Source organism: Oryctolagus cuniculus, chromosome 16 (assembly GCF_964237555.1).
Source record: "Oryctolagus cuniculus chromosome 16, mOryCun1.1, whole genome shotgun sequence".
Classification (NCBI taxonomy): Eukaryota; Metazoa; Chordata; class Mammalia; order Lagomorpha; family Leporidae; genus Oryctolagus; species Oryctolagus cuniculus.
Window position 1 is genome coordinate 19,970,981 of NC_091447.1, and position 25,540 is coordinate 19,996,520.

At 48.5% G+C, this 25,540-nt stretch overlaps 1 protein-coding gene across 5 annotated transcripts in view; it reads left to right on the forward strand.

Moving 5' to 3' along the window:
• The first annotated feature begins 703 nt into the window (after window positions 1-703).
• Window positions 704-25,540, forward strand: part of CREB5 (cAMP responsive element binding protein 5) — a 430,789-nt gene continuing 405,952 nt past the window's right edge. For 2 of the 5 annotated variants that reach the window (XM_051853247.2, XM_070059688.1), the window contains exon 1: window positions 4,072-4,210. In XM_051853247.2, coding sequence (XP_051709207.1) covers window positions 4,208-4,210 — 3 coding nt within the window. In that variant the 5' untranslated portion in view covers window positions 4,072-4,207. Of the gene's footprint in view, window positions 911-4,071; window positions 4,211-25,540 lie in introns of those variants that run through there. The other 3 variants (XM_051853248.2, XM_051853254.2, XM_051853251.2) reach the window with 3 other exon arrangements.

The following is a 25,540-nucleotide window of genomic DNA, read 5'->3' on the forward strand; positions in this document are numbered from 1 at the left end:
CTGCAGTCTGGCCCTGGCTCTGGCGCTTCCCAGCCGGTGAACTTGGGCCGGTCGCCCAGGAGGCTGTGGAAGTGATCGCCAAGGGCCCTTCCGGCTCTGACGCCCAGCCTAAATCAGGCCCAACCTTCGGATTAGCTGTGACTCACCTTCGCGTACGGGAGCTGCTCTCCACACAGCTTCCCAGACGCAGGGAGCGGGGGTCTTGGGAAGCGGGGGGCTGTGCGCTCTTCCTGAGTGCGCAGCACAAGGACGTTCCTCCCGGGACGGGGAAGTGGGCTGGGGGCGGTGAAGGAGGGGCGTCGAGGAGGAGCGTGGGAGCAGCCAGGATGCAGCCAACACCGTAATGAGGTCAGGACTGGCGCAGGCAGAAAGGAGCCGGACATCTCCAGTGGGGGGAGGGGAGCGCCCTGCACTTGGCGCTTGCACAAAGTCTCATCCTACATCCTCAGCATCCGCTCCCCACCTCGCCCCCAAGCCCCCCGTCCCGCCCAGGCCCTCCCCGCAGGAGCGCCCCTGCCTCCTCCGTGGTCCTGTGTGAAAGCATCGGGATTGTTTCCAGGCTGACTCACACCACTAATGTCAGGGAGCCGTGTCACACGGCGCTGGGCTCTGCAAGCTGTTGCTTGCGCGGTCGCCGCCGCCGCCGCCGCCGCTGCTCGCCGGCGGGGGCACCAGGGTCCGCGCGCGGGGCGGGGCGGGGCCCGGGCGGGGCCCGCCCCCTCCGCTCCCCGGCCCCGCCCCCCGGCCGCCCTCCCCCGCGGACCGCAATGATTTAGAAGTTCAGGAATCCCACGTGACGTCACCGGGGGGGTGATGTAATGCACTCTAAATAGAATGTATTGTAATCTTTGCTCAGTCCAACGTGGTCCCTTCACCCGGGCTCGGCTCTTGCCTTCTCCACACTTGTTTGGTAAGTTCCTAAAAATACGGCTCGGCCACTTCTGGGGCGTTTGCACGGAGGCACTTTTGCTGCACTTGCCGCGGGAGCCATCTCCGGCGCGCGCTCGTTTGCAGGGGTTGGCTCTCGGCGGCAGCCGCCAGCTGCCCGGGGCCGGGGCGCAGGTCACAGGGCAAGGAGCGGGGCAGAGGCGCTGCAGCTCGGGCAGGGCGAGCTGTGTTTGTAAACAGTGCGGCGGGCCGGCGGCAGGTTCCGGCCCGATGCCGCCCGACTGTGGAAGTGCGCCGCGCCCGCAGGCCGCCCCGGAGAGCCCGCGCCGCGCCCGCGCCTGAGCCGCGCGCCCAGGGATGCTAACGTGGAGCCCGCGCCGCGGCCGCCCCGGCGTGCGTGCGCGTGTGGCAGCGCGCGCGTTTCCCTGCACGGGGGACAGTTGTGAACCGGGGGGTGTGTGTTTGCCTCCAGAGACCTGGCAAGGTGCGGAGCCCTCCAGAAGTGTGGTGAAGCGGCGGCGGCGGCGGAGACGGCGAGCCAGGAACCTCCCCCCGCGTCCCCGGCTCTTCCCAGAGATGCGGCCGAACGCTCCCCGCCTCCCCCGGAGAAAGTTTGCAAACTTGCAGCGGGCGCGGCCAGGACTCCCTGCCGGAGCGCACGGCCACCTCCCCCGCGGGGCCGCCGCCGCAGCCGGGGGCGCGCGGCCCGGGACGGGAGGTCGCCCTCGGAGGGCGCTTGCCCGGGGCCGCTGCGGGCTCGGCCGCGGCCAGGCTCTGCGCCGGCCCGCGCGCCCCGTGCGCCCGCAGCCGCCCCCCTGCGCAGGGCCCTCCTCTCCGGCATCTCCACCTCGTCCCCGCCGCTGCCCACAAATGACAGCTCGGGCTGGAGCCGCGGCGGCGCCCGGGCAGCGCTCAGCTCTGCGGCGGCGGACTCGGGACCCAAACGCTTCAACTTTTCTCCAAGTTCTGGGAGGCGCCAGCCGCGCGGGCACCGAGCAGACCTTCGCTCCCGGCGGGGGCCGCGTGTTTTGCCTTCTCCCCGGCGGATTTCTTTGCAGGGAGGGCTGGGGCTGGATGCGGCCCCCGACCCTGTGGACAGCCCCCTGCGCGGGCCGCCCCCCCTCCACCTGATGCTCGTTCCGGGTGGGGAGCTGCTGGGGGCGCTGGTACCCGGCGTGGTCAGTCTGCAGTGTGTTTGATTTTCGTCTTTCCCTCCCTCTCTGACATGTGTCAAGGAACACAGGGTTGCCTACAGCTCCATGACGTCATTCTGCAGGCCAGCTCCGGAGACTCCAGGGTTCGGGGGTCCAGAATGCTGACAAAGCAGCTCTGCCCGCCGCCCCCGCCCGCGCCCGGGCGCCCCGGCCGGCTCCCGGGGCGTCTTTAGCGCCCTCTGGGTCCCGACCCCTCCTCCCCGGCCCTCCCCCGCCCACCTCGTTACCGCTGCGGCCCCGCCCCGCCCTCCGCGGCGCTCCCTGGGGCGCGGGTTGTCGCCGGAGCGCGGCTGAGAGCCTGGGGGCTGCCCGGGGACCGTGGCACCTGACGCGCGCGCAGGCCGGGCTCTTCCGTTATTTACGCGCGGCGCCTGGCGAGCCCTCCTCTCCGGGGGTGAAGGTGCTCAGCCCCACCGGGAGAGGCGCCCCGGGACGCTCTGGGTCCCGGGGTCACTCTGGAGAGCGCCGCCCCCGCCGCGAGCAGGGCGCCGGTCCCCGGCAGCACCCTGGGCGCCGAGCCGGGGAGGCCGGGACGCGGGGCTGGGGCTGCACCAAGTTTGGCTGAGAACAGCAAGATGAGCCCTTTCTTTTCCAAAGCGAGGCCGAGCGCGCCGTGGCGTGCAGAGGACCGCGCGACAAATCGCCGCGCGCGTTGCGAAGTTTGCGCGTTTAAAGCGGTGAACGCCCAAGTCTTGGAACGGAGAGTCAGTCTCCGTCTCTGGCAGCTGAGACAGGACCCCTGTGCGTGACTTGTTCGAGGGCTCCAAGTGAAAAGAACCTTCTGGGAGGGGGCGGGGACGTAGATGTGCAGCAAAAACTCACACACACACACACACACACACACAATTACCAAGAGGAATTAGGAGGGACGGGGAGAACGCGCTCTGATGTGGAGTCTGTGCAAACCAGCAGAAGCCGAGGTTGTCTTCTGCATCTGGGGCACCCTCCTGGTGACCCCGCGTTTCGTTAGCAGCCTTGATTCGCTTCTGAGCGAAAGCGGTGCTTGGGGGGGGGGGTAGGCGTGGGTGCGACTCCGGGCCGCGTTCTCACTCCTGTTCGTGGCGCCGTTTGTGACTGATGCTGGGACAGAGACGCAATCGTATGCCCCCCGCACAATACACGCGCGTCGAAAATGTTCAATTTCTTGTTTGTGATGCATAGAGCTAGAGGGAAAAACGGCCCGGGTCACAGGCACTGGAGGGTGTGATTAATGATCAGTGATTTAGTGATCAGTGATTAGTGGTTTTATTCAAACTGTTACCTCTGACCAGAAGCACACATCAGAGGATTAACAGGCTCTTTAGATGAATGCTCATTAGTGGAAGGGGAAAAGCAAAGATAATAGGCATGCACCCAGGGACAACTTTCGAAGAAAATCATTCCCTTCCTCAGAATAATAAGCTCTATTAACAGAAAGCCCTTTTAATTTAAAACTTGCTTTTATCTTGTAAATCAAAGTTAGATGTAAAAGTTTGTAGTGCCATTATAACCTAAACTTTCCCATATCCACTCGATGTGGATTATCTCCGTAGCGATATTTTTTTTTTATTTAAATAAACAATTGGACCTTTAGAGCGGCTGACATGCTCTGAGCTCCCGGGGTGCGAAGGTGTCCCCCCTCCCCCCCGCCCCCCGGCATGGAGATTGTTGCTTGCTAACTAGATGGCGCACTGCTATTTGGTGTTCTGCGCTGCACAGTGTAGGAGCCTCAACTGAGCGTGTAGCTGCTTGCGAGGTGCTCCGCGCCCACAAAGTTGCTTCTGTGCAAGGTTGGAGGCTAGACAGTTCTACAAGTTTGTAGTCACATTTTCCATGTCCGTTAAATCTAGGGAGTTCGAGGCTACTGGAAAAATTAGTCTCATTACTGAGAGTTAGAGAGCGAGGCAGGGAAGGAGGTCCCTCTAAGTGAGTGGTAGGAGTGATTGTAAAAACCCCAAACCTGCTCTGTCTACAGAGAGCTGGTTTCACAATCTTCTCCTCTGAAATACTGAGGCGGGTACTCAGACTGATTTTCTTCCCGATCTTGCTGGTGAGAAAGAGAAGTTGCTAGAAAGAAACTTGGAGACTGCAGGAAGCAACACGTGGCTGGTTTTCTTCTGCAGATAATGGTAAGGTGATGTTGATTACGCTTGGGAAGCTGCGAAAAAACTTTGCACTTGGTCCGATAGTCGCACTCTCGTTATTTTCACAGATTGCAGAAATGGAATTCTTATTTTGTGCAGAATTTTGATGTTGCTTTTGTCAGTTTCCTGGGACTTGTAGCATTTGGTGTGGTGTGTAAGGTTGTGCATGTGTGAATAAGAGAATTATTTATGGAGTAAAATATGTTCATGAGCATGTATGTGGACTACAATGGAGTGGCGGGGAGGCACCGTAAGTCATGTGTTAGGTAAGACTCCCTTTTTCGGGAGCTTTCATGAGTCACTTCCAAAAGTAATGAAGTTTTGATAAGAAAGGAGTGCTTTAAAAAGAAAACTAAAAAATCAACAAAAACAATGGAAGATATTTTCTACCTCCAAACCTAGACCCCTGTGATCCTGAGGAAGGATGCTTGACTGTGTATCAGCTCTTCCGTTAGTTTTAAGACTTAAAAACAAACAAAGGAACTCACTTGTGTCTCCCCATAAATTGACTTATTTTCCTTTGCTTTTCCATTTTATAAGGACTCATGACTTTAAAAATGCTTACTGAATCACATAGGTTTTGATTTTTCAGCTTTCCTTGGAGTAGACATGTTTGCTCCGTTGATAGTACCTCCATTTCAGCTGTTTTTGCATGTTAATTGCTGGTAGCTACAGATGGCTTGTCAATTGTAAGTCAGTTGTGCCTTTACAGGCTTGATACCTGAGTTTTCCTACAAAGCGGGAGAAACCAGGCCTTTATTTCTCCATCTCTGAGACTTTGCAGCTTCTCTTTGAAGAGGTGGTAGCTCCATGGTTCTGTCAGATCCCTTCTCTCCTGAGTTCTCACTGGGACTGACTTTCAGCAACCATTCCTCTCCATTCTGCAGTATTTCCTTAGCCAGGGAGGTATCTTCTTAGGAAGCAGAAAGTTATTCTGCTAGCATGTGATGTTTGCTTGCTGCATCGCCAACATGTGAACTTTGTCTTTAAGTTTTATCATTGGATTAAAATTGGGATGTGAGTGCACTTGCTCTTTTTGTCTTTTTTTTTTTTTTTTTTTTTTTTTTGTCTTCTTCACTTCAAAGCAATGCCGTTAGTCACAGAATTAATGTGATCATGGCTGGTGTTTCCCATCTATATGCTTCTTACAAATTGGATTTCTTCAGCAATTTAAGATCTTTTTTTAGAGGCAGCTTTCTTGGATGAAGATGGAACAATGATCTCAGTCAATTCATTATCTTGTCCAGTTTGACTACAGGAATCCACCAATGCTTCTATACATTAGTGTTTAAAGATTTAAATCTAGGACTATTTCTTTGAATTCTACTTTACAAAGTTATGCAATTGAGATAAGGTAATAAAGGGGGGGCAGTAGCTTCCAATATTAAATGTGAGAAATACGCATTTCCAGATATGTGGCACAGATTTAAAAAACCTTTTTGTGTTGCTATTTGTAAACCAAATAAGCGATCTATTTTGCGGCAGTGTTTTCAATAGGAAGTCTGGCACTTTAAAATGACATCATGGTTAATGTTTTCATGAAAGAGTTATTACATTTTGTAATTAGGAAAAAAAATGGGCAATTAGTGTTTTTTGAGCATCCATTAGTATTCCATTGTTGGGAATCACAAATCATGGATTTAACATAAGAAAATCTAAAACGAGACAGCAAGCTTTTAGAATGTGCAGTTCGTGGTAACGTGCTTCCAGAAACACGGGGAAAGTTCGTGCAGCCCTTACTGAGGCTTCTCTGGTTTTCAGAGAACATAGAGTTTAGGATAAATTTCTGAACATATATTACATTGACATTTTCATATTTCTTCCTCCATGTTCACTCTGGTTTCCCTTTTCTCATCTGAGAAATAGATCAGGATCAATTTATCACTTTAGAAATACATATTGCCACTTCTCCTATTTCCCTAAGGGTCACATTTCTAATCTCCACCCTGGAATGAGCGAGGAGTGAATGTTCCCCCCCTTGATGTTTGCCTTGCACTGGTCTTGGGGAGGGAGAAGGGGTCCTTTGGGCCTGGAGATCCTGCCAGTGAAATCAAAGGGCGGGGAGACCCTTCTGTCAATGCCACCTCTTCCCTTATAGAGAAGACCCCCAGGTTTGCGGGTGTCCCCTGGCTCACCCAAGGCACGCAGCTGGGGACCTTGCCTCCACGCTGGGCTCCGTTTTCAGGAGCCAAACTACCATGGTCGCCACGGTCACAAGTGGAGCTTAACCCATGGCTTTGAATGCTCTGCTCTTTTCATGTCTTTTGCAATCAACCTTTCAATGGCGCTTTTTTTTTTTTTAATCAGAACTTGTGAATGGATGCCTTGATCACATCATTGCAATTTCTATCCCACTTATGTATTAACTGCCACGTTACTTTTTCTAATGTAGTCCTCCCAAATTGACCATAACTTAATTTCTTTTTTTCTTTTTCTTCACTACTATTACTAAAATTGAAAATTATGCTGTCCAGATTTCCTCTGAGAGCAAAGCTAGTAGGACTAAAAATAAGCTGAAACCATCTCAGATGAAGGCAGGAATTTCATCATCTTTAAAAAAAGGATCTGAAAAATCATTTTCAAACCCAAGAAATACTTTTATGTTATAGAGCAACAAAAACTGTTTTCACTCTAGCAGGTGTGTTTTGCCCAGAACCAATCTGTCATATATTATCTTCCCGGGTCAGCATATATGAGAATGCTTGGAGGTGGACGTTATTATCTGAAAAGCGAGTTGAGTCTGGGAGCCTGCTCTTTGAGATTTGATTGGTAAAACTTGACTCATCAGTAGGAACAGGAACCATGCATGCAAATCAGAGGGCTTCAGAGCCACAAGCATTAGAATTGAGATGATTCTCAATTCTCAATGCTGTATTGAAGATGGGGCATTACAATATCTAACTAGAAACCTCCAATCCTGCACCATGTGTGTTGTTTGGCCCGGCCCAGCAGTTCCCTTTCCAGCTCTTTGCATGAAGGTTTTATGTTAGAATTCAGGTCTCTTTTATTCTTTTACTACACTGAGGGGGCCCTGTATTGTAGTGTGATTTCTCCGGTAAAACACATTTCAGCCAGTTTTAGGCATTTCTCTCTCTGCTGGCTTCCCAAGGTGTGTGTGTGGGGGGGAGGGGGGGAACATAGGCAACAAAATATAGGTTTTTTTTTTTTTTCTTTTTGGTTTGAATTAGCTGTTTACTGGAAGAAATGCACTTAATGTGCAAGTTTGGTCAGGACCATTTTGTTTTATCAGAACAAAATGTTTTCCTTTGGGGGAAGTTGGCTATCGGAGGAGCAGTAATTGTGCGCGCATCAGAGGCTGGAAGGCATTGCGGACAAAATCCCCTCCCACCAGGGTTCCTCGGTGTGAAATGGCGTGCGGCTCTGACGGGCCAGGCGCACCTTGCTGCAGTAGCATTGTCCAGGACTCATGGACTTTGGGGAGGAAGAGCCACAGTAAGGGCCCAGGCTTGTACATGCTGAACAGGGTCTTCCAGAAGTGCATGGAAAAATGTGTGTTTCGAAAACACTGGGAATGAATTCAAAAAAAATTTTTTTATTAAATAAGCTTATCGTTCAATTCCATGTTTCCACGATCTTTTTGAAGCACCCTCCTACTGTGTCCAAGATGTTTCTCAGAATGCTGAGGCTTCCAGGGTCCTTTCTCTTCTGCAACCTGGTAAACCGTTCTCCTGGTTCATTCTCTGCATTTCCCTTCCTGCTAATGTGTCTCTAAACTTGTTTTTTAGCAACCACTCCAGCTGCCTTGCTTTCATGAGTAACCCTAGAATAACAAATCACAAGTGTGTGCCTGACAGAGAGAGGGTATTTTTCCAAAAGAGAAATCGATTTTTAATATCAAGTGTTAAAAAAAATAACGAGGGACAGGTTTGAAGTCCTGTTGATGGCATCCCCGTCGTCTTTGCCGTCCACGGCTCTGTTAAAGCATGGGTATGCAAAGAAGGAAATCCCAAGACTGAAAGGGGCAGTTGCTGAAGTGCTGCCTTGGAATCCTTGCTCCTCTGCCTCCATTTCTTCATTTGTGATAAAAGACTTTGGGCAGAAGCGGGAGCCTCAGATGCACGCTACGTACCAGGGGACTTCAGAGTTCATGGAAAATGCACGTTAAGGAAAAAACGGCATGATTTTTAAAGCTTTTTTGCACCACCAAACATCTCTTAATTCCCTGTTCCAATGAACTTTTTGAAGCCCCTTTGTATATAATTTTAACTGTTCTAGTAGCTACATTCAAAAGATAAAAATGAACAGATGAAATTGATTTTAATAATTGTATTCATACAGACTATCCCAAATATTGTCATTTAGCATACAGTCAGTACAAGATGTCAACGAGACTTTGTGTCTTTTTTTTTTTAATTAAATCTTTGTGATGCAGTGTGTGTTTTACAACTACAGCAGAGCTGGGTTTGGGCTAGCCACAATGCAAGTGCAAAAGCCCACTGTGACCCGGGCCTATGGTGTCAGACAGTGCATGTCTGTGTCAGTGCTTCTTAATCCTCCCAGCCCAGCACAACTCCCCCCCCCCCCCCAGGAGCTAATGAGAGACAGAGATACCCCTCCCCACTGAGAGCCTGACTTAATTGGTTTGGGGTGGGGACCTAGGCCTCTGTATGTTTTCAAAAGCTCCACAAGCGTTTCTAATGCATAGCCAAGGTTGAGGAGCGCTCTTCTAACTGATCTCGAAGGAATCTGCTATTCTCATAGCCTATGATTCTATTTAAGGAAAAGAATTGCAGCAAAGTGTTCATTTGAGTTCAAGGGTAGCCTGCAGTTGTTTATCGGCTGGTAGGTGCTGCGCCCTACAAGACGTATTTAAGAAAATAGACTCAGTAAAGCGCTTTACGGAGCGAACAATGTGGAAGGCAGTTCTTTGTGCCCCACAGGAGCCCTGCTTCGGGTAAGTTTCAGACCTGGGTGTTTGAGATGTGGGGCTGCCCTGGAAGTCTTCACGTTGGGTTTGATTTACATGTTTTTTTTTTATTTATTTATTTATTTATTTTTGACAGGAAGAGTGGACAGTGAGAGAGAGAGACAGAGAGAAAGGTCTTCCTTTGCCGTTGGTTCACCCTCCAATGGCCGCCACGGCCGGCGCGCTGCGGCCGGCGCACCGCGCTGATCCGATGGCAGGAGCCAGGAGCCAGGTGCTTTTCCTGGTCTCCCATGGGGTGCAGGGCCCAAGCACCTGGGCCATCCTCCACTGCACTCCCGGGCCACAGCAGAGAGCTGGCCTGGAAGAGGGGCAACCGGGACGGAATCCGGCGCCCCGACCGGGACTAGAACCCGGTGTGCCGGCGCCGCTAGGCGGAGGATTAGCCTAGTGAGCCGCGGCGCCGGCCGGGTTTGATTTACATGTGGTCCCCTAGAAACCACCCATTTTGGAGAAGGTCAAGGTCCTCCCGTTTCAGTGAATTTTGCCCCAGATCCTACTTGCCTTCAGCTGTTTTAGAGAGGGACCCTCTTACTGCATTTGAGACACCTGGGTCCCCCCGAGGTTCTTGCCTTTGATTTTTTAACACGATTTGTGTTGCTGGCCAGACCAAACCTGTTGGCGTCAAGATGTTACTTATCAACCCTAGACTTAAGGTACTCATTCGATCTGTCATCTTTAAAAAATTTTCCATAAACTTAGTAAATATAGACTAATAACATTTTAAAATATTAGAGGAATCAATATTTCTCAATGAATACCAGAATGGTTTATTTTAGCACATACATATTTCCAATATTGTCAGTCTGTATATTCACTAAAGATGCAAAAAATACCAAATAATACGTTCCCACCCCCTCGCTCACCTTTTTGCGGAGCCAGCATTGCTTGTGCAGGGCCCTTGAGTTCCCGAATCCGTGAGTCATCTCACCCTGACCCACTCTCCGATCCACTGCAGAGCCATCCGTTTCCAAATTCATGTCAGTCTGACCACGGGCCTCTGAAACCATTTTAGAGACAAAGCTATGTGGTTTTCTGCACGTTGCAGTGACCATGTTTGTGTTTTCTGTAATGTCACGCAGGGGAAGGGTTTTAATGTCCTTTTATTAACACGTGGCTCTAATGTCCATGGTATGCATGGAGAAGCCACGAGATTGACAGGGCTAGGCACCTTACAGGCTGATCAGGCTCATGTCAGGGCTCCCGTTTATGAAGGGCACGTCACCCAGGTATGAGCTGGACTCTAGGTGCCTGTAAGTGGGACTTTTCCACTGTGTGTGCTATTGCATTTGATAAAAACAACATTGTTGCTGATGCTTTCCCATGCATCATTTGCGCTCAAATGCTTTCCGTGCTAAGATGAGGAAACTTCAAAACGTTTTTATAAAAAACTGAAATTGCTAGCTAAGTTTATTTTGGTGCCAAAGAATTTTGAAATCCATGTGTCATTTTTTTTCCATACTGTGTATTTGCCATGAACTTTTGAAGACACCGGGGATGCATGGATTTCAAAAAAAAATTTTTGCACCAAAATAAACTCCTTTCCATTTTCCACAGACCTTCTGAAGTACCCTTGAATTCTTACACCCAGCTTCAGACTACGCGTACCTAGAATGATTAACAGATAAAGACAGGTACATGAACTTCTTAGCGTGGCATCTATTCCGGAAGTTGCATGGAGACATCTGTTGCATCCGTGCTTTCTGTGGTAGGCGGGGAATCTTCCTCTCGGGCCACCTTGTGACTGACTGCTAGAGGCCTGTGTGTGGGGATTCGCTGAGATCAATGCCAATTGCTCATCTGCTTTGGGGATGAAGGTAAAGGGCTTCAGTGATTCATTTGCTCAGCAAGATTGGCTCTAGCTCCAGCCCCTGAATTATCTTTTTTAGAGTTATTTGTTTGAAATGCAGAATAACAGAGAGAGAGAGAGAGAGAGAGAGAGAGGGAGAGAGAGAGGAGATTTCTTCCATCTGCTGCTTCACTCTCCAAAAGGCTGCAGTAGCCAAGGCTAAGGGCAGACCAGGCTGAAGTCAGGAGCCTGGAATTCCATCCGGGTCTCCAGCACAAGGATGGCAGGGACCTAAGGACTTGGGCCATCTTCTGCTGCTTTCCCAGATGCAGTCTCACATGCCATTGTGGAATGTTGACGTCCCAAGCAGCGCTTTTACCAGGCGAAATGTAAGCCACAATTAATAGTGCAATTTGAGACCAGGGCCAGGGAGTGATGCTTTGGGATCCTTTTCTAAGCATGATGTGAACGCAGTCTCAATATCCACAGATGTATGTGCTTATGCTTGTATATGACTATGGCCGTGGATGACTAGAGTTATCAAGGCATATGCTTGTAACTTTGCTTGTCTTTTGGGGATGCCCATGAATACATTGTTACTCCTTTTGAGCAAATCTGTATTTGCACATTGACTCAGGTACACCCCGCTGATTAAGTTTTGCTAGATTGGAAAGAGTGGAAGCTACACATACGATGCTCTTTTTTCTAATGAAGCCCATCCAAGCACACATTGTTTACAATTCCATCTTCCAGCTTCATGGGGCCAGATGACCAACAAGCACCAGTCTCAGTGCCGGGATGCGTGCACCACATCCGAGATGAGGGCGCGGTGTTTTGGCACCATGAAGCAGCATGGAATTTGAAATGGTACTTTCTGCTAGATACTCATGCGAATCTCCCAACCATTCGAAACATGAAAAAAACAAAAACATAAACAAAACAGTGATGTCTGCCAATTGGGTGGGGGCGATGCTGGCAGAGAAATGCAATTATTTATTTTTCATGTGTTTCAGAAGCATTTGCAAAAATCGGGGAGAAAGAAATGACATAATCACTTGACATGCCCTTTGGAAGGGATATTCTTAAGACATGCAGCTTAACCTTTGAACCCATTTTTATCCTTTCCAAGGAATGGAGTTTTTTAAATGCACAAAAATGGTTGGATCCTTAAAAGGAAAGCTGTAAGGGTAAATTATACAAATACTTGCTCCTTAAGAGTTAGCAGATATTCTGGAAGTTCTATTTAAAAGGTCTTATATTATTTTATAGTTTTAATTATTTAATACTAATTTCTTAAAAATACAGGATTTTGGATGTGGGTTGTGTAATAATGTGAATATTCTTGACACAACTGAACTCTTTAAAATGGTTAATACAATAATTTTTATATCTTCTGTATGTTACTGCAATTATAAAAAAATAGTTGGAGTAAGATTTGCTTATATTCATTCTCCAGATGGAAAAATATAATGTACAGACCAATTGTCCCAAACATAGGGGCTATAGTGTTTTAATGGAAAGGTCAAAAATCCAAAGAATTCTTTTGCTCTTTGGGCTAATACAAGAGGTGACATCAGCATGTGTGTCTGTCTGTGTGTGTGTGCACATGTGTGTGTGTGTGTGTGTGTGTGATGTCATCCTGACAAACAGGAGAGTCTGGGGAAGCCAGCAATGAGACATACAATACCGGATACCTTTCCGCTAGACATCGGCTTGGATCTGTTTGGGCTGTGCGTGTAGAAGCTGTTATCATTTAATTCAAATATGTACTCATTTGGCCTTCTTTTGAGTATTTCTGTTTGGCTTTACTTGATTGGTTTTCTCAGTACAGGGATGAACCCAAATGAGACCAGTGAAAAAGTCCAGGGAAGCAGCCTTGTCGGTTATGGGAGGGACTCTGCCTATACTTCAGAGCGACACTGGCCAGGGAGAAGTTGTTTGGTCGGGGACAGTCTGGGAGCGGGAAGTTCTGGCAGCAGATCACAGGTGGGATGGAGGAGGAAATGAGAGATGTTTGACTTGGAAAGGAGAAGGCGTAGGTTTGTGTGAAATGTCAAGGAACATTCTATGGACAAGGGGTACTCTATTTTCTGACTTTTTCTCTGTGGTTCAAGGAAAAACAGTGGAAAATGGAGGAGGGAGAGGGGTCTGTGTTTACTATTTTGGCTCCAAACAGGAATGAATGGTGGAACAAGCAGAGCTGTACATCAGTGGAATGGGCCATCTCAGAAATTGGTGACCCCCGGGCCATGGAATGTGTGGACTACTGAGAGAGGTGTTTCTAGAAGCAGTGAAGCCTGGCCTTTGTGGGGTATGGATTTTATCAATCGAGTGCAAGCTGGAAGCTGGTTTCCAGAAAAAAGGCACAGAGACAAATGTTCATGAAAAAGTCCAGACACCTCAGAGTGAAAACTGGGGTTGGTGGTTCTTGCCTGAGATGTTGTCTAGCAGCCTATGTACACATAAACCTTGAACTCTGTGGCTGACTGTGAGCTGTGTCTTATGGTCAGAAGTACATGTGTTTGTGAAGACACTGCCTGGCCATGTACTTAACTGAAAAGATAACTTTTCCATTAGCACTGGTTGGATCATCATTTGTATTTCTCCGCGAGGATCACTTCCTGTTTGCTGGAGAGCCCAGCCCTAGAAAACCATTGACATTTCAAGGGTTTTCAAAGTCATTTCATATAAGTCTTCTTATTGGTGTGACACACAATGCAGTGAGGTGTTTAGGACAGGTCTTAGCATCCATACTTGATGGATGAAGACACTAAGACTTGCAGGGTTTAAGTGACGCGGGGGACCCAGAGCCAGTCAGTGCCACACGTGTAATCAGAGTGCAGGCATTGGCCTCCCTCCCTCTCCTCTCCTTTCCTCTTGGGCCTCCCCGTCCGCCTCCATGCCAGCCCCACAGGTACTTCTGGAACCCAGGGGGCTTTATGTTACCAAGAAATAGCAACAACCGTAAATAAACCAACATACTCTCTTCCAACCAAAATGCCAGAGTCCTGCTCGAGCCCCAGTTGCTATGTGTGACAGACTGGCTGGGGTGGGGGCTCCTGTGGACAGATGCCTTCCTGGAGTGCTGAGGACCCCGAGCCTCCCTCCCCTCATTAAATATTTACTGCACATCTGTGATGTGCCAGGCCCTAGGGGTCCGTGATCCAAAGGGGACACAGTCCCTCCGCTCCAGAACTCCTGTGAAACAGAGCACCAAGCGGTTCACTCTCATGTCTTTTAGGAGGGGACAAGACTAGAGGCCGAGAACCCAGCTCAGCAGGGGGTGATGGGGCCTTGGCCGGGACTGGGTGAGAATCAAGCCAGTGAAGAGGTAGGACCCACGTGACTGTGGACTGAGTCATTGGAAAATGAATGGCAGGGGGAGGGAGCTGCTGTTCCCAGGGGAGCGTGGATTTGGAGGAAGCCTGGTGCAGTGATGAAGTCCCGGCTGTCCCTGGTTAGGGTGGGAGGGGAGGCCAGAGGCTCTGGCCCAGCACCCCAGAGGCTTAGTAACAGAGAGAAAAAACTCCAAGAGCAGCTCTAACAACACGCTGTCCTGAGGCTATTGGCAAATTCTGTCAGAATGGAGCTATGCCTCCTTGTCCCCGGGGAGGAGGGAAGGAGGGCACCCCAGGGCAGCCAGGGCTCTGGCACTGAGGGTGGGGCTAGGACATGGCCAGGTGTATTAGGGTCCTGGGACTGCTGGGACAGAGAAACACAGACTGGGAAGACTTCAACAAGAGCCAGTGATTCCATCACACTCCTGCAGGCCGGAAGTCAGGAACCAAGGTCTTAGCAGGGCTGGTCCCTTCTAAAGGCTTGGAGGGAGAATCTGCCCCAGGCCTCTCTTCTTGGCTGGCACACAGCCTTCTCTGCATCTTCATGCCCCACACCCCAGCACGCCTGAGTCTCTAAAATGCCTCTTCTTTGGGGGACATCAGTCCTGTTGGATTACCCAGGATGGCCCTGATGGCCTTGATTTATCTTTACTACCCCTGCAAATACCTTACCTACACATAAGTCACTTTCAGAGGTACTGGGGGTTGGGACTTTCCTATGTCTCTCTTAGAGGGGATGTGATTCAATGATAACAGCAGGTGCACCCCTCAAGAAGGCGGTGCCCAGGGCAAGTAGTTACGGGACTCCACAGGAGCTGGCAAATGGGGCGTGTTGGGGATGATAACCAGATATGTTTTATCACATGCTAAAGATAAGCTCTGGTGGACCCCCAGAAGAAAACTTGGAGCAAGTCGTCCTAGATGGGATCCACCTAGTACCATGTAGAGGCAAAGCCAGCAACACACAGCCAAAGGAAAGCAAGGGCCAGCCTTGGAAACAGATGTGGGCCGGCGCCGCGGCTCACTAGGCTAATCCTCCGCCTTGCGGCACCGGTACACCAGGTTCTAGTCCCAGTCGGGGCGCCGGATTCTGTCCCGGTTGCCCCTCTTCCAGGCCAGCTCTCTGCTGTGGCCCGGGAGTGCAGTGGAGGATGGCCCAAGTGCTTGGGCCCTGCACCCCATGGGAGACCAGGAGAAGTACCTGGCTCCTGCCATCGGATCAGTGCAGTGCGCTGGCCGCAGCGCGCCGGCCCCGGTGGCCATTGGAGGGTGAACCAACGGCAAAGGAAGACCTTTCTCTCTGTCTCTCTCTCTCACTGTCCACTCTGCCTGTCAAAAAAAAAAAAAAAAAAAAAGGAAACAGGTGTGACTGGGTGACACTGATTGATGAAGCTGCTCATGTGGGCATTGTCCTTGGTCTGGGCTTGAGTGTGCTCCAGAGCAACACTCGCTTTTAACCTTGAGCAGAAAAGAATGAAGTCCAACTATAGTTTGTTACCCTGGAAGCCTTAATAATTATTGTTTTGATGTGCGAACAGTTACTGACAGGGACCAAAAATATCCATTCTCCCCCCCCCACACACACACACGTCAGGAAGAGTGTAGATGTTTCAGTGTAGGAAGAAAAAGCATTCTGATTATCTGGTTGTTGATGATGCACAAACATTACCTCTGGCACAGTGAAAGTGAGGAGACAAAACTCCAATTTTTTTTTTTTTTTTTTTTTTTTTTTGGACAGGCAGAGTTAGACAGTGAGAGAGAGAGAGAGAGACAGAGAGAAAGGTTCCTTCCGTTGGTTCACCCCTCAAATGGCTGCCACGGCCGGCGCGCTCCGATCTGAAGCCAGGAGTCAGGTGCTTCCTCCTGGTCTCCCGTGCAGGTGCAGGACAAGCACTTGGGCCATCCTCCACTGCCCTCCCAGGCCACAGCAGAGAGCCGGATTGGAAGAGGAGCAGCTGGGACTAGAACCTGGAGTACCGGCGCCGCAGGCGGAAGATTAGCCAAGTGAGTCGCGGCGCTGGCCAAAACTCCAAATTTTAAGAGCATATCTTAATAAAAGACAAATGGCCCATTTGAAAAAATGAGCAAAGGATCTGGCTACAGTTTTCCAAAGAAGAAATACAATTGGCTGATAAGCACATAAAAAGGTATTCCACATCACTAGCTATCAGGAAAAGTAAAACCATAGTGAAATAACACTTCATACCCACGGGGATGACTTTTAAGATAAGAACAAACAGAGATGAGAATGTGGAGAGACTGTAACGTTATACATTGTTGATGAGAAGTGGCATGGACACTTTAGAGACCAGTTTGGTAATTCCACAAAAAGTTAAACCCTATGACCCAGCAATTCCATGCCTAGCCACATACCCCCCCAAAAAAAATGGAAAAATACATCCACCCAAAAACTGTACCAAGTGGTCATAGCAGGGGCATTCATAATAGCCAAAAATTTGAGACCCAAAGTCTACCAATTTGATGAGTGGATAAACAAAGCCTCATATCTCCATATACGGGAATATTGTTTGCTCATGAAAAGAAGTATTGATACATACTATATATCATGGATGAACTTGCATGGAGACAGAAGGTAGATTAGTCTTGTCTAAGGCTGGGGATAGAGCTAGGAGCTCAGAGGTGCTGGGTAAGGGATATGTGACTTCTTTTGAGGGTGACCAAAATATTTTGAAGTTGATTGTGGTGATGGTTTAAAAAAAATCTATAGACATTCTAAGGTCCCTGGATGCACATTAAATGGGTGAATTTTGTGTCACTTTTATCTCAATAAAGCTATTAAAAAAGATAATAAATGGAAAATAAATGGCTAAAATTCAGTTGGCGTATACACCAAATAGCGTAGTTTGATCCAACAACTTCTCTGCATATCTGGAATGAATGTATCAAGAGAAGAGTGTTGAATAGGATCATTCCAGACCTCAGTAATAGAGTCACCAACTACTAAAATTCTTACAGAGTATGACATGTGTGGCCCACATTGGTTTGGGGACAAGGTCCCCTACTCGCAATGCCACACTAAACATTTCCTTCTAGACAAACTACTGCTGCTTCTTGATTTTCCAGTGATTCAATCACAAGCAAAGCCTCATGTCAGCTGTCCTCCTGGCATGCCCATTTCTGTGGGGGCCACCGTTGTCCTCTGCGACGCCCACTGGAAGCTCCACGACTTTGCTTTTTCCCTTGGCAGTCACGAACGTGTCATTACCAAGTCTTCCAGACTCTGCTGCAGAAATGTCCTGTGATTTTTGTCCTTCTGCCCTGTCTGCTTTTAAAAAAATTCCTTCTACAAGCTGACATTTAAGGGAAATGGGATTATTTATTGAGTCTTTATTGAACCTACTCTGTTGTTCTACCATGTCAAGCCTCATAGCCAACCTACCAAAGAGCTAGATGCACTGTTTGTAGACACGGAAAGTGGAGTGTAGAGGTTAGGGAATCTGTATAAACATGACAGAGCCAGTACACGGACGAGCAGGGTTTGAATCCAGCTTTGTCTGCCCCCCGAGCTCAGTCTCTTTCCATCCCGGCTGCCAAATGAGTCTTTCCATTCAATGGCTCTGAACAGTCATTCCCCACTCAGAAGCCTTCACTGGATCCCGCTTTGTAATCCCTAGGCCAATCCCAGCCACATCCCTGCAGGCGAATGCCATCTCCAGGCCAGATCCACAGTCAGCTCTGGTCTGTGTTGAGTTTCCCTCCACCGTGTCCAGACTCTCCCCTCTGGAAAAGCTGCTGCCTCTGTCCAGCTCACCTTCCCATACATGGATGTTCACATGCACACACACACACAAACACACACACACACACAAACACACATACACACCTATGGGAGCGCTGCTCTCCAAGGCCTACCTCAATCTTCATCTCCTAATCTCCAAAACCAAACACTGAATGCAAAATTACTTAATTCCTTAGTGCTTTGATGATATTTTTCTTACAATTTTTTTAAAAAATGTGTCTTCTGTTGGTTATTTTTGTGTTTGTCATAAATTCCCTTTCTTGGAGTGTAAAGGCCATAACAGTAAGAACTGAATCTTTCTTTTTTAAAGCGTTTATTTATTTATTTGAGAGGCAGAGTTAGAGAGAGGAGAGACGGAGAGAGGTCTTCTATCCACTGGTTCACGCCCCAAATATCCACCACAGCCAGAGCTGGGCCAATCCAAAGCCAGGAGCCAGGAGCTTCCTCCAGGTCTCCCATGTGGGTGCAGGGGCCCAAGCACCTGGGCCATCCTCCACTGCACTCCCAGGCTACCAGCAGAGAGCTGGGTCAGAAGTGAAACAGCCGGGACCTGAACCAGCACCCACATGGGAAGCCAGCACCATAGGCAGGGGCTTAAACTACTAGCCACAGTGCAGGCCCCTAGAACTAATCTTGCCACATTTCGATTTCCCTCACAGATCTTAGCATATAGTCAGTGTTTATGCCTCGCATGAATTCAAGGCTTATCCATAGTGTATAGTCAGTGGTTATGCATGGCATATAATAGAAGACTGAACGTAGCATATAGTTGATGCTCATACACAGGGTATAGTCAATGGTTACCTGTAGCATATGGCAGATGCCTTTGCATAGCATATAGTCGGTAGATATATGCAGCAGGTAGTCGATGGTTAATTCATGCTGAGTGGGTTGGTTAATGGACCCTGGTGCAGTGTTGTCAAGAATTTCCTATTACCAGCATGAGATGGTGCCTGCCTAGTGATTGTTCCAGGGAGGACCAGTTTATGGAGTTTTTAGGTCTATTGACAAAGTCCCCTTCAGGCAGCATCAATGTAATTCCAAACTCTGAAGCTTGAAGATTGTTGTTGGCATATTTTAAAAACCCAAAAATGGGGATGGGATGAGTAAATCACACAGAATCTCATAACGCTACAAAGTCATTGATTTTTAAATTTTTGCATCCCTTTGTTTATGTTGTCCAAGTAACCATAATTCTTGAATAGCTTGAAACAGCACAGACACATTTTGAAATTGTGCTTCCTTCACTTAAAATTCTACCACAGGCATTTTTTCATATTGCTACATAGTTTTCAAATCTATGATTATGCATAAGATTCCGTTGAGTTGCTATAGCATAATTTCTTAACCACCCCCTATTGTTTGACATGCAAGTTTGCTGTGGATTTGTTTGTGATTCTAAAAAGCACATGACCAGTGTTTTGGCAAGAGATATAAGTAGTCTGTAGACACTCATCTCCTTCCCCTCGTGTTGGTTGAAAAATCCTCTTTTAGGGTTGAGCTGAGAAAATTGTGGCAGAGACCAACTGGGTGCCTCCACTGTTCTCTTTTTCCTTCTGTCTTTGCCCCTCTTCCTCCCTTCACATTGTCCCAGGGGCTCAGGAACCTGTCCCAGGGGCTCAGGAACTGTCCTCCTCCCCAAGAGAGGACCTGGCTACAACTCTACCTGTCCATCCCCCCCTCCTTCCATCCCTCCTCCTCTCCCTCTCCCCTTGCTTCTCCAGGGCCTCAGTCTTTGTAAGATCTCTAGTACTCATTTTGGGCATTGATACTTTTGTTATACAAGGCTTCTGGAAATGACCAGGTGGCAACCCCACCAAGTGCATCATGAAAGGGACCTTTCGCTGGAACTCTTCTAGGTTCTAAGGATGTGGTAGCGAACCAAACAGACAAACTCTCTAAGCCAATTAGTAAGTAGATAATGCATCATTTAATAGTAAGTGCTAAAGAGAAAGCTACCACGAAGTGAGTGGATGAAGTGTACTCTTTTGTCTTTTGGTTGGAATAGTCCAAGAAGACATTCTGATAAACTAACATGAATACTTAAGGAGTTGCTCCAGTGGGAAGGAACTTCTATAGCATTCTGGAGGAAGAACTTTCCAGCAAGGGAGCTGCTAGTACCAATGGCTGGTGTGTCAGCTGCTGAGCTCAGAGAGCTTCAAGGAAGCAGATGCAGTTAGCAAGGGGAGAAGAGGGAGGCGGTGCTTGCCTGTCCCACAGGGACTTGTAGACCAGGCTGTGGACTTCGGCTGATGCTCTCAATAATATAGGAAGCCATCGGGGAGTTTCAAAAATGTTTATTTAATTAATTTGAAGGGGAAAAGGAGAGAGGGACAGACAGACACAGACTCCCATCTTCTGTTTCATTCCACAGATTCCCACAATGGCTGGAGTTGGGCTAGGACAGTGCCAGTAGCCAGGAACTATATTCAGGTCTCCCATATGGTGCAGGACCCAAGTACTTGAGCCGGCACCTGCTGCCTTCCCAGGGTGCTCATTAGCAGGAAATTGGAATGGAATACAGAGGCAAGTTTCAAACCCAGGCACTGTGAAATGAGATGCAGTTGTTCCAAGTAACAGCTGAACTGGTGTTCCAAGTACCTGCCTCCGCCATCTGGTAGATTTTAATTATTTATTTTTGCTGATTTTAAGGCAGATGACAGAAAGAGAGATGAGAGAAAGAGATAGAGATAGCAAGAGATCTCCCATCTGCTGATTCACTCCCCAAATGCCCACAACAGCTAGCACTAGGCCAGGCTGAAGCCAGGTGCCATCTGGGATCCATCCAGGAACTTCTTCACCTGTGTCTCTTACATGGGTGACAGGAGCCCAAGTGCTTGGGTCATCACCTGCTGCCTCTCAGGCATATTAGCAGGAAGGTGGATTAGAAGTCGAAGCAGGACTCGATCCCAGGGGCTCTGATATGGGTTGTGAGCATCCCACTAGCATCTTAACCCATTGTGTACAAAGTCTGTCCCCACCGGGTAGTTTGAAGTGGAGAATTCATCACATATAAAGACTTCACTCATAGAGAATGGACTTTATAGGATCAAAGGATGGCAGCAGGGAGACCCAGCAGGAGGCAGGTGGCAGGGAGCAGGGATGGCTTGCACTGGGTGACTGTGGAAGAGGTGGTGAGATTTTGAAGGCAAAACTGACATGACCTGCTGATAGATTGGGTGCAGGGGTAAGCAAGGAGGCAGGGAAGATGTTAGGGTTTTCAACCTGAGATTCTGCAAAGATGCAGTTGCCATTCACTGAGATGGGGAAGATGGTAGGCGGAACAGGACTGCTGGGTGGAGGAGCTGATAGTTCAGTTTGGGGCATGTTATAGGAGATGTTGAATAGAGAGTGAGATACTGAGTATGGAGTTCAGGGAGGGGGTGTGGCCTGCAGATATAACTGGGATTGGGGTCATAGTCTCCAGAGTCATATAGGCCAGCCTTGTCTAACCATGGCCCCAACCATGCTGGAATTTTAGGTCCTTGAGAAGCTGTGCCCTTCTCAGTTGCAGGGCCTTTGCACATACTGTCCCTTCTGCTCAGTGCCTTCCTGCATGGCTAACTGGTTTTCCCTTATCTAAGTAGGCCTCTGTTGTATACCACAGCTACTCTGAACGTTTCATTCCTAGTATTTGTCAGTGGTCAGATTTGTGTTCCTTGGTGTGATTTGTAATTTAATTTATTAAAATGTACACCCCACATGTCCCACTGGAATCAAAAATCTGGAATGTCAGGGATCAAGTATGTTTTGTTCATCGCCATTTTGCCGGCATCCCGCATGGCACCGCATAGCGAGTTCTGTGATATTCGCTGAACAAGTGGATGGCTGTTACTAATGTAGTGCTTTATATATGGGAGGCTGCGCTTCCTTTACTCATAATGGTACCATCCCAAGAGTAATCACGCCTGATGATTTGTTTATCTTTTTAAAATGTAGACTAATTGATTGTTTAATGGCCCCACATGCCTTTTGAACACTTTTTTAAAATGAGGTATTATGTGAGAAGGGAATGGACTGTGGCTGAAGACTGAATGATCACTTGACAGTGAAACTTTGCAAAGAAAAGGAATTTAAGGCTTGGATAAACTTCCTCCTCAAAGCTCCCTCCTCCCCTCATTTCCCTGTCAGCAACTTGGTTGCATTTCTGTGCCCACCTCTGTCTACCGCTGCTGAGGTCACTTTGTAGTGACCTCGGCTAAGACCTATTTCTTATGACTGCCATGTTTATCAGGATGACAGGCAGAGGCAGGCAGGGGCAGGCTGGGGGCGTCGTGTAGGATGAAGCCATCTGAACTGGCTGTGGACCTCCTTGGCTGCCTCGTAGAAAGCTCTGTGGCTTCCAGCCCCATCCGGGGAGGTGGTAGGACCCATACTCACGGGGAGAGATTTGGTTTCCCAAGAAAGGCTTGTTAGCTCACCAAAGAGCTCTAGCTTTCTGTCTTTGGTGGTCTAGAGCTGAATGAAAGACAGGATTACCGCAGGGAATGGGGTCTTTGCAGTCTCCGGAAAGGCTGGGGTGAGCTTTCAGAGGAGCCGGTGTTTGGAAGGCACGTTTGCAGGTTACAGGAGTACACGTTTGTGTGTTGCATATGTATGTAAAGATATTTTTTTAAAAAAGATTTATTTATATATTTGAGAGGCATAGTTATGGACAGAGGGAGGGAGAGACAAAGAGAAAGGTCTTCCATCCGCTGGCTTACTTTGCAAATGGCCACAATGGCTAGTGCTGGGCTGATCTGAAGCCAGGAGCCAGGAGCTTCTTCCAGGTCTCCCATGTGCGTCCGGGGGTCCAAGTGCTTGGGCCATCTTCCGCTGCTTTCCCAGGCCGTTAGTAGGGAGCTGGATTGGAAATGGAGCAACCAGGACTCAAACTGGTGCCCATATGGGATGCTGACACTGCAGGCAGAGGCTTAACCTACTATGCCACAGTGCCAGTCCCATTAAGAGACTTTTGATCAATTGATGTATACACATGAGGGCACTTCACAAAAATTATGGGACTGGAATTAAAAGATAAGTTTATCCTGATGCAATGTTTGGAAATCTATGCTTATAAGGGGGATTTAAAAAGTTAATGAAAATGTGTATGTTGAAAAAAAATGCATGGATCTCAAAATTGCTTGGCCCTAAAATAAATTTTTCATTTGGTTCCATTTTCCCATGAACTTAAAAATATTTTTAAAATTTACCTATTTGACAGATGACAAGACAGAGAGAGAGCTCTCTTCTGCTGGCCCACTCCCCAGATGCCCTCAGTGGCCGGGGGGCCCAAGCTGGGAGCTAGGAACTCAATCCAGGTCTTCCATATGTGTGGCTGGAACCCGACTACAGGGAAAGATCTGGTTCCAAACTCACAGAGCTGATGCCAGCCTCAGATGATCCACATCTATGCTTCCTCGCATGGGTGTTGGAAGCCTTCAGGCCCTGATAGGGGCCGACCAATAGGTCTGGGATGTTGGTTCCTTTCTATTGGGAACTCTCTGCTGGCGAGCTCACAACAGGGCAACTGGTTTCCCCAGGAGCAAGCAAGGGCTCCAAGAAGGAGAAGGCAAGAAATAGAAGTCTCAGGCATTTTTAAACATCGACTCTCAGAAATGACACCCCTCCACATTTGCCATATTCTATCCATCGGAAGCTATTCCCTCAGGTTAGACTGTCCTCAAGAGGAGGGGATGGCGCAAGTGCACACTGGGAGACAGGGTCACCATGAGACACCTGCCATGGCAGAGGCTGTGAACAACACTAAGTGTTGAGGCTGGATCTACAGCATTGGCAGCATCACAATAGCAGCAATGAGAGAAATAAGGGAAGGTAGCAGCCTTGTTCTTCCACGAAACAAGGTGTTAAACTCCTCAGGAGTTTGAGTTTAACCACTTGAGAATCCTGATTCGTCCTGCTTCTGGTGCTGGCTCATGTGTGGACATTTCCGACCTCTCTGTTGAGCAGGAAAGTCTGGAAGATCCCTCTCAAATGCTGCAGCCCAGCAAAGTCAATCTTCCCCAAGCAACAGAAGCAAAATTTCAGATACATCCATTTTCATTGGTCACTTCACAGTTTGGGATCTCCTTTGACCCAGGTCTGAAAGCTGAGTTGATCCAAACCTAGGAAGACAAAGAGGAGGAACATTCCAGATCCTAGTGCTATGAGAATAGCTTGCCATAAATTGAGAAAAAGAAAACGTCAGCTAGTGTGATCACAGTATAGTGAGTGAGCAAGAAGCAAAAGCTACAAGATGATACTGGAGACCTGGGCTCACATCCGGGCATGTGAGCTGAGAGGAGCCAGGCTGGGCATTTAGATTTAAATCTGAGCCTAGTGAGGAGCCTTTGCAGGATCTGAGGTGGCTACAAACAGCTGTGAGGTTTTTTTGTGTGTGATGCTGATTGTATTAGTTATATTGCATCGAGCTGTTTTTGAAAGACATTCTGACTTCTATTAACCAAAAGCTATATTTGGGCAAAGATGAAATAAACACTGAAGCTAAAATTGGATGCCATAATTATGCAATGTGTTCTCCACAGCATTGAAGAGCTGTGTATTTCCACCCGCCAACGGCTAAGGCAGTGTGGTGGATGCATTTGCAATGAGGTCCTCCTATCATACGAATTCCTAGGATTACGTTAGTTACATGCGGCAGAACTTACAAGAAATTCATTCAGAAAAACATCCAGTGTAGGAGTCTCTTGGCTTATTCTGTGCATATTTTCTCGAACAAGTGGCAGTGGTTTCTCCGCTGTGTCATTTATAGCTGTTGTTGGTGTGCAGTCCTGCAGCTCTTTTGCAAGCCAGCAGGCACACGGGAGATTTGGCAGTGGTCACCTGGGATTTTAAAAAGAGAGTGCACCATTAAAAATAGTGGCCACGGTAACATCTCTTTCCTCCAAATTTCTCCTGAAGCTGATCTTTCCCTAAAGAGAAATAATGGGACATCATGTATTTCTGCTTAAAGAGTAACTGGGAAAGGAAAGTTGTAAAGTTTTAACACTGGAAGTCAACTAACCCCAATCCTAAAACCTCTTTGCTGGTATGTTCCATCACGACCCAAGATGAATTTTAGCTGGCCTGAACAAAATCAGTGGAAAAAAAAAATGATGACTCTATCTCAAGGTCAGGGATTCCCTTACTTTATTCTATTTTTTAAAATGTCATTATTTGAATTGAAGCCGGCGCCATGGCTCACTAGGCTAATCCTCCGCCTAGCGGCGCCGGCACACCAGGTTCTAGTCCCGGTCGGGGCGCCGGATTCTGTCCCGGTTGCCCCTCTTCCAGGCCAGCTCTCTGCTGTGGCCCGGGAGTGCAGTGGAGGATGGCCCAGGTGCTTGGGCCCTGCACCCCATGGGAGACCAGGAAAAGCACCTGGCTCCTGGCTCCTGCCATCGGATCAGCGCGGTGCGCCGGCTGTGGCGGCCATTGGAGGGTGAACCAACGGCAAAGGAAGACCTTTCTCTCTGTCTCTCTCTCTCACTGTCCACTCTGCCTG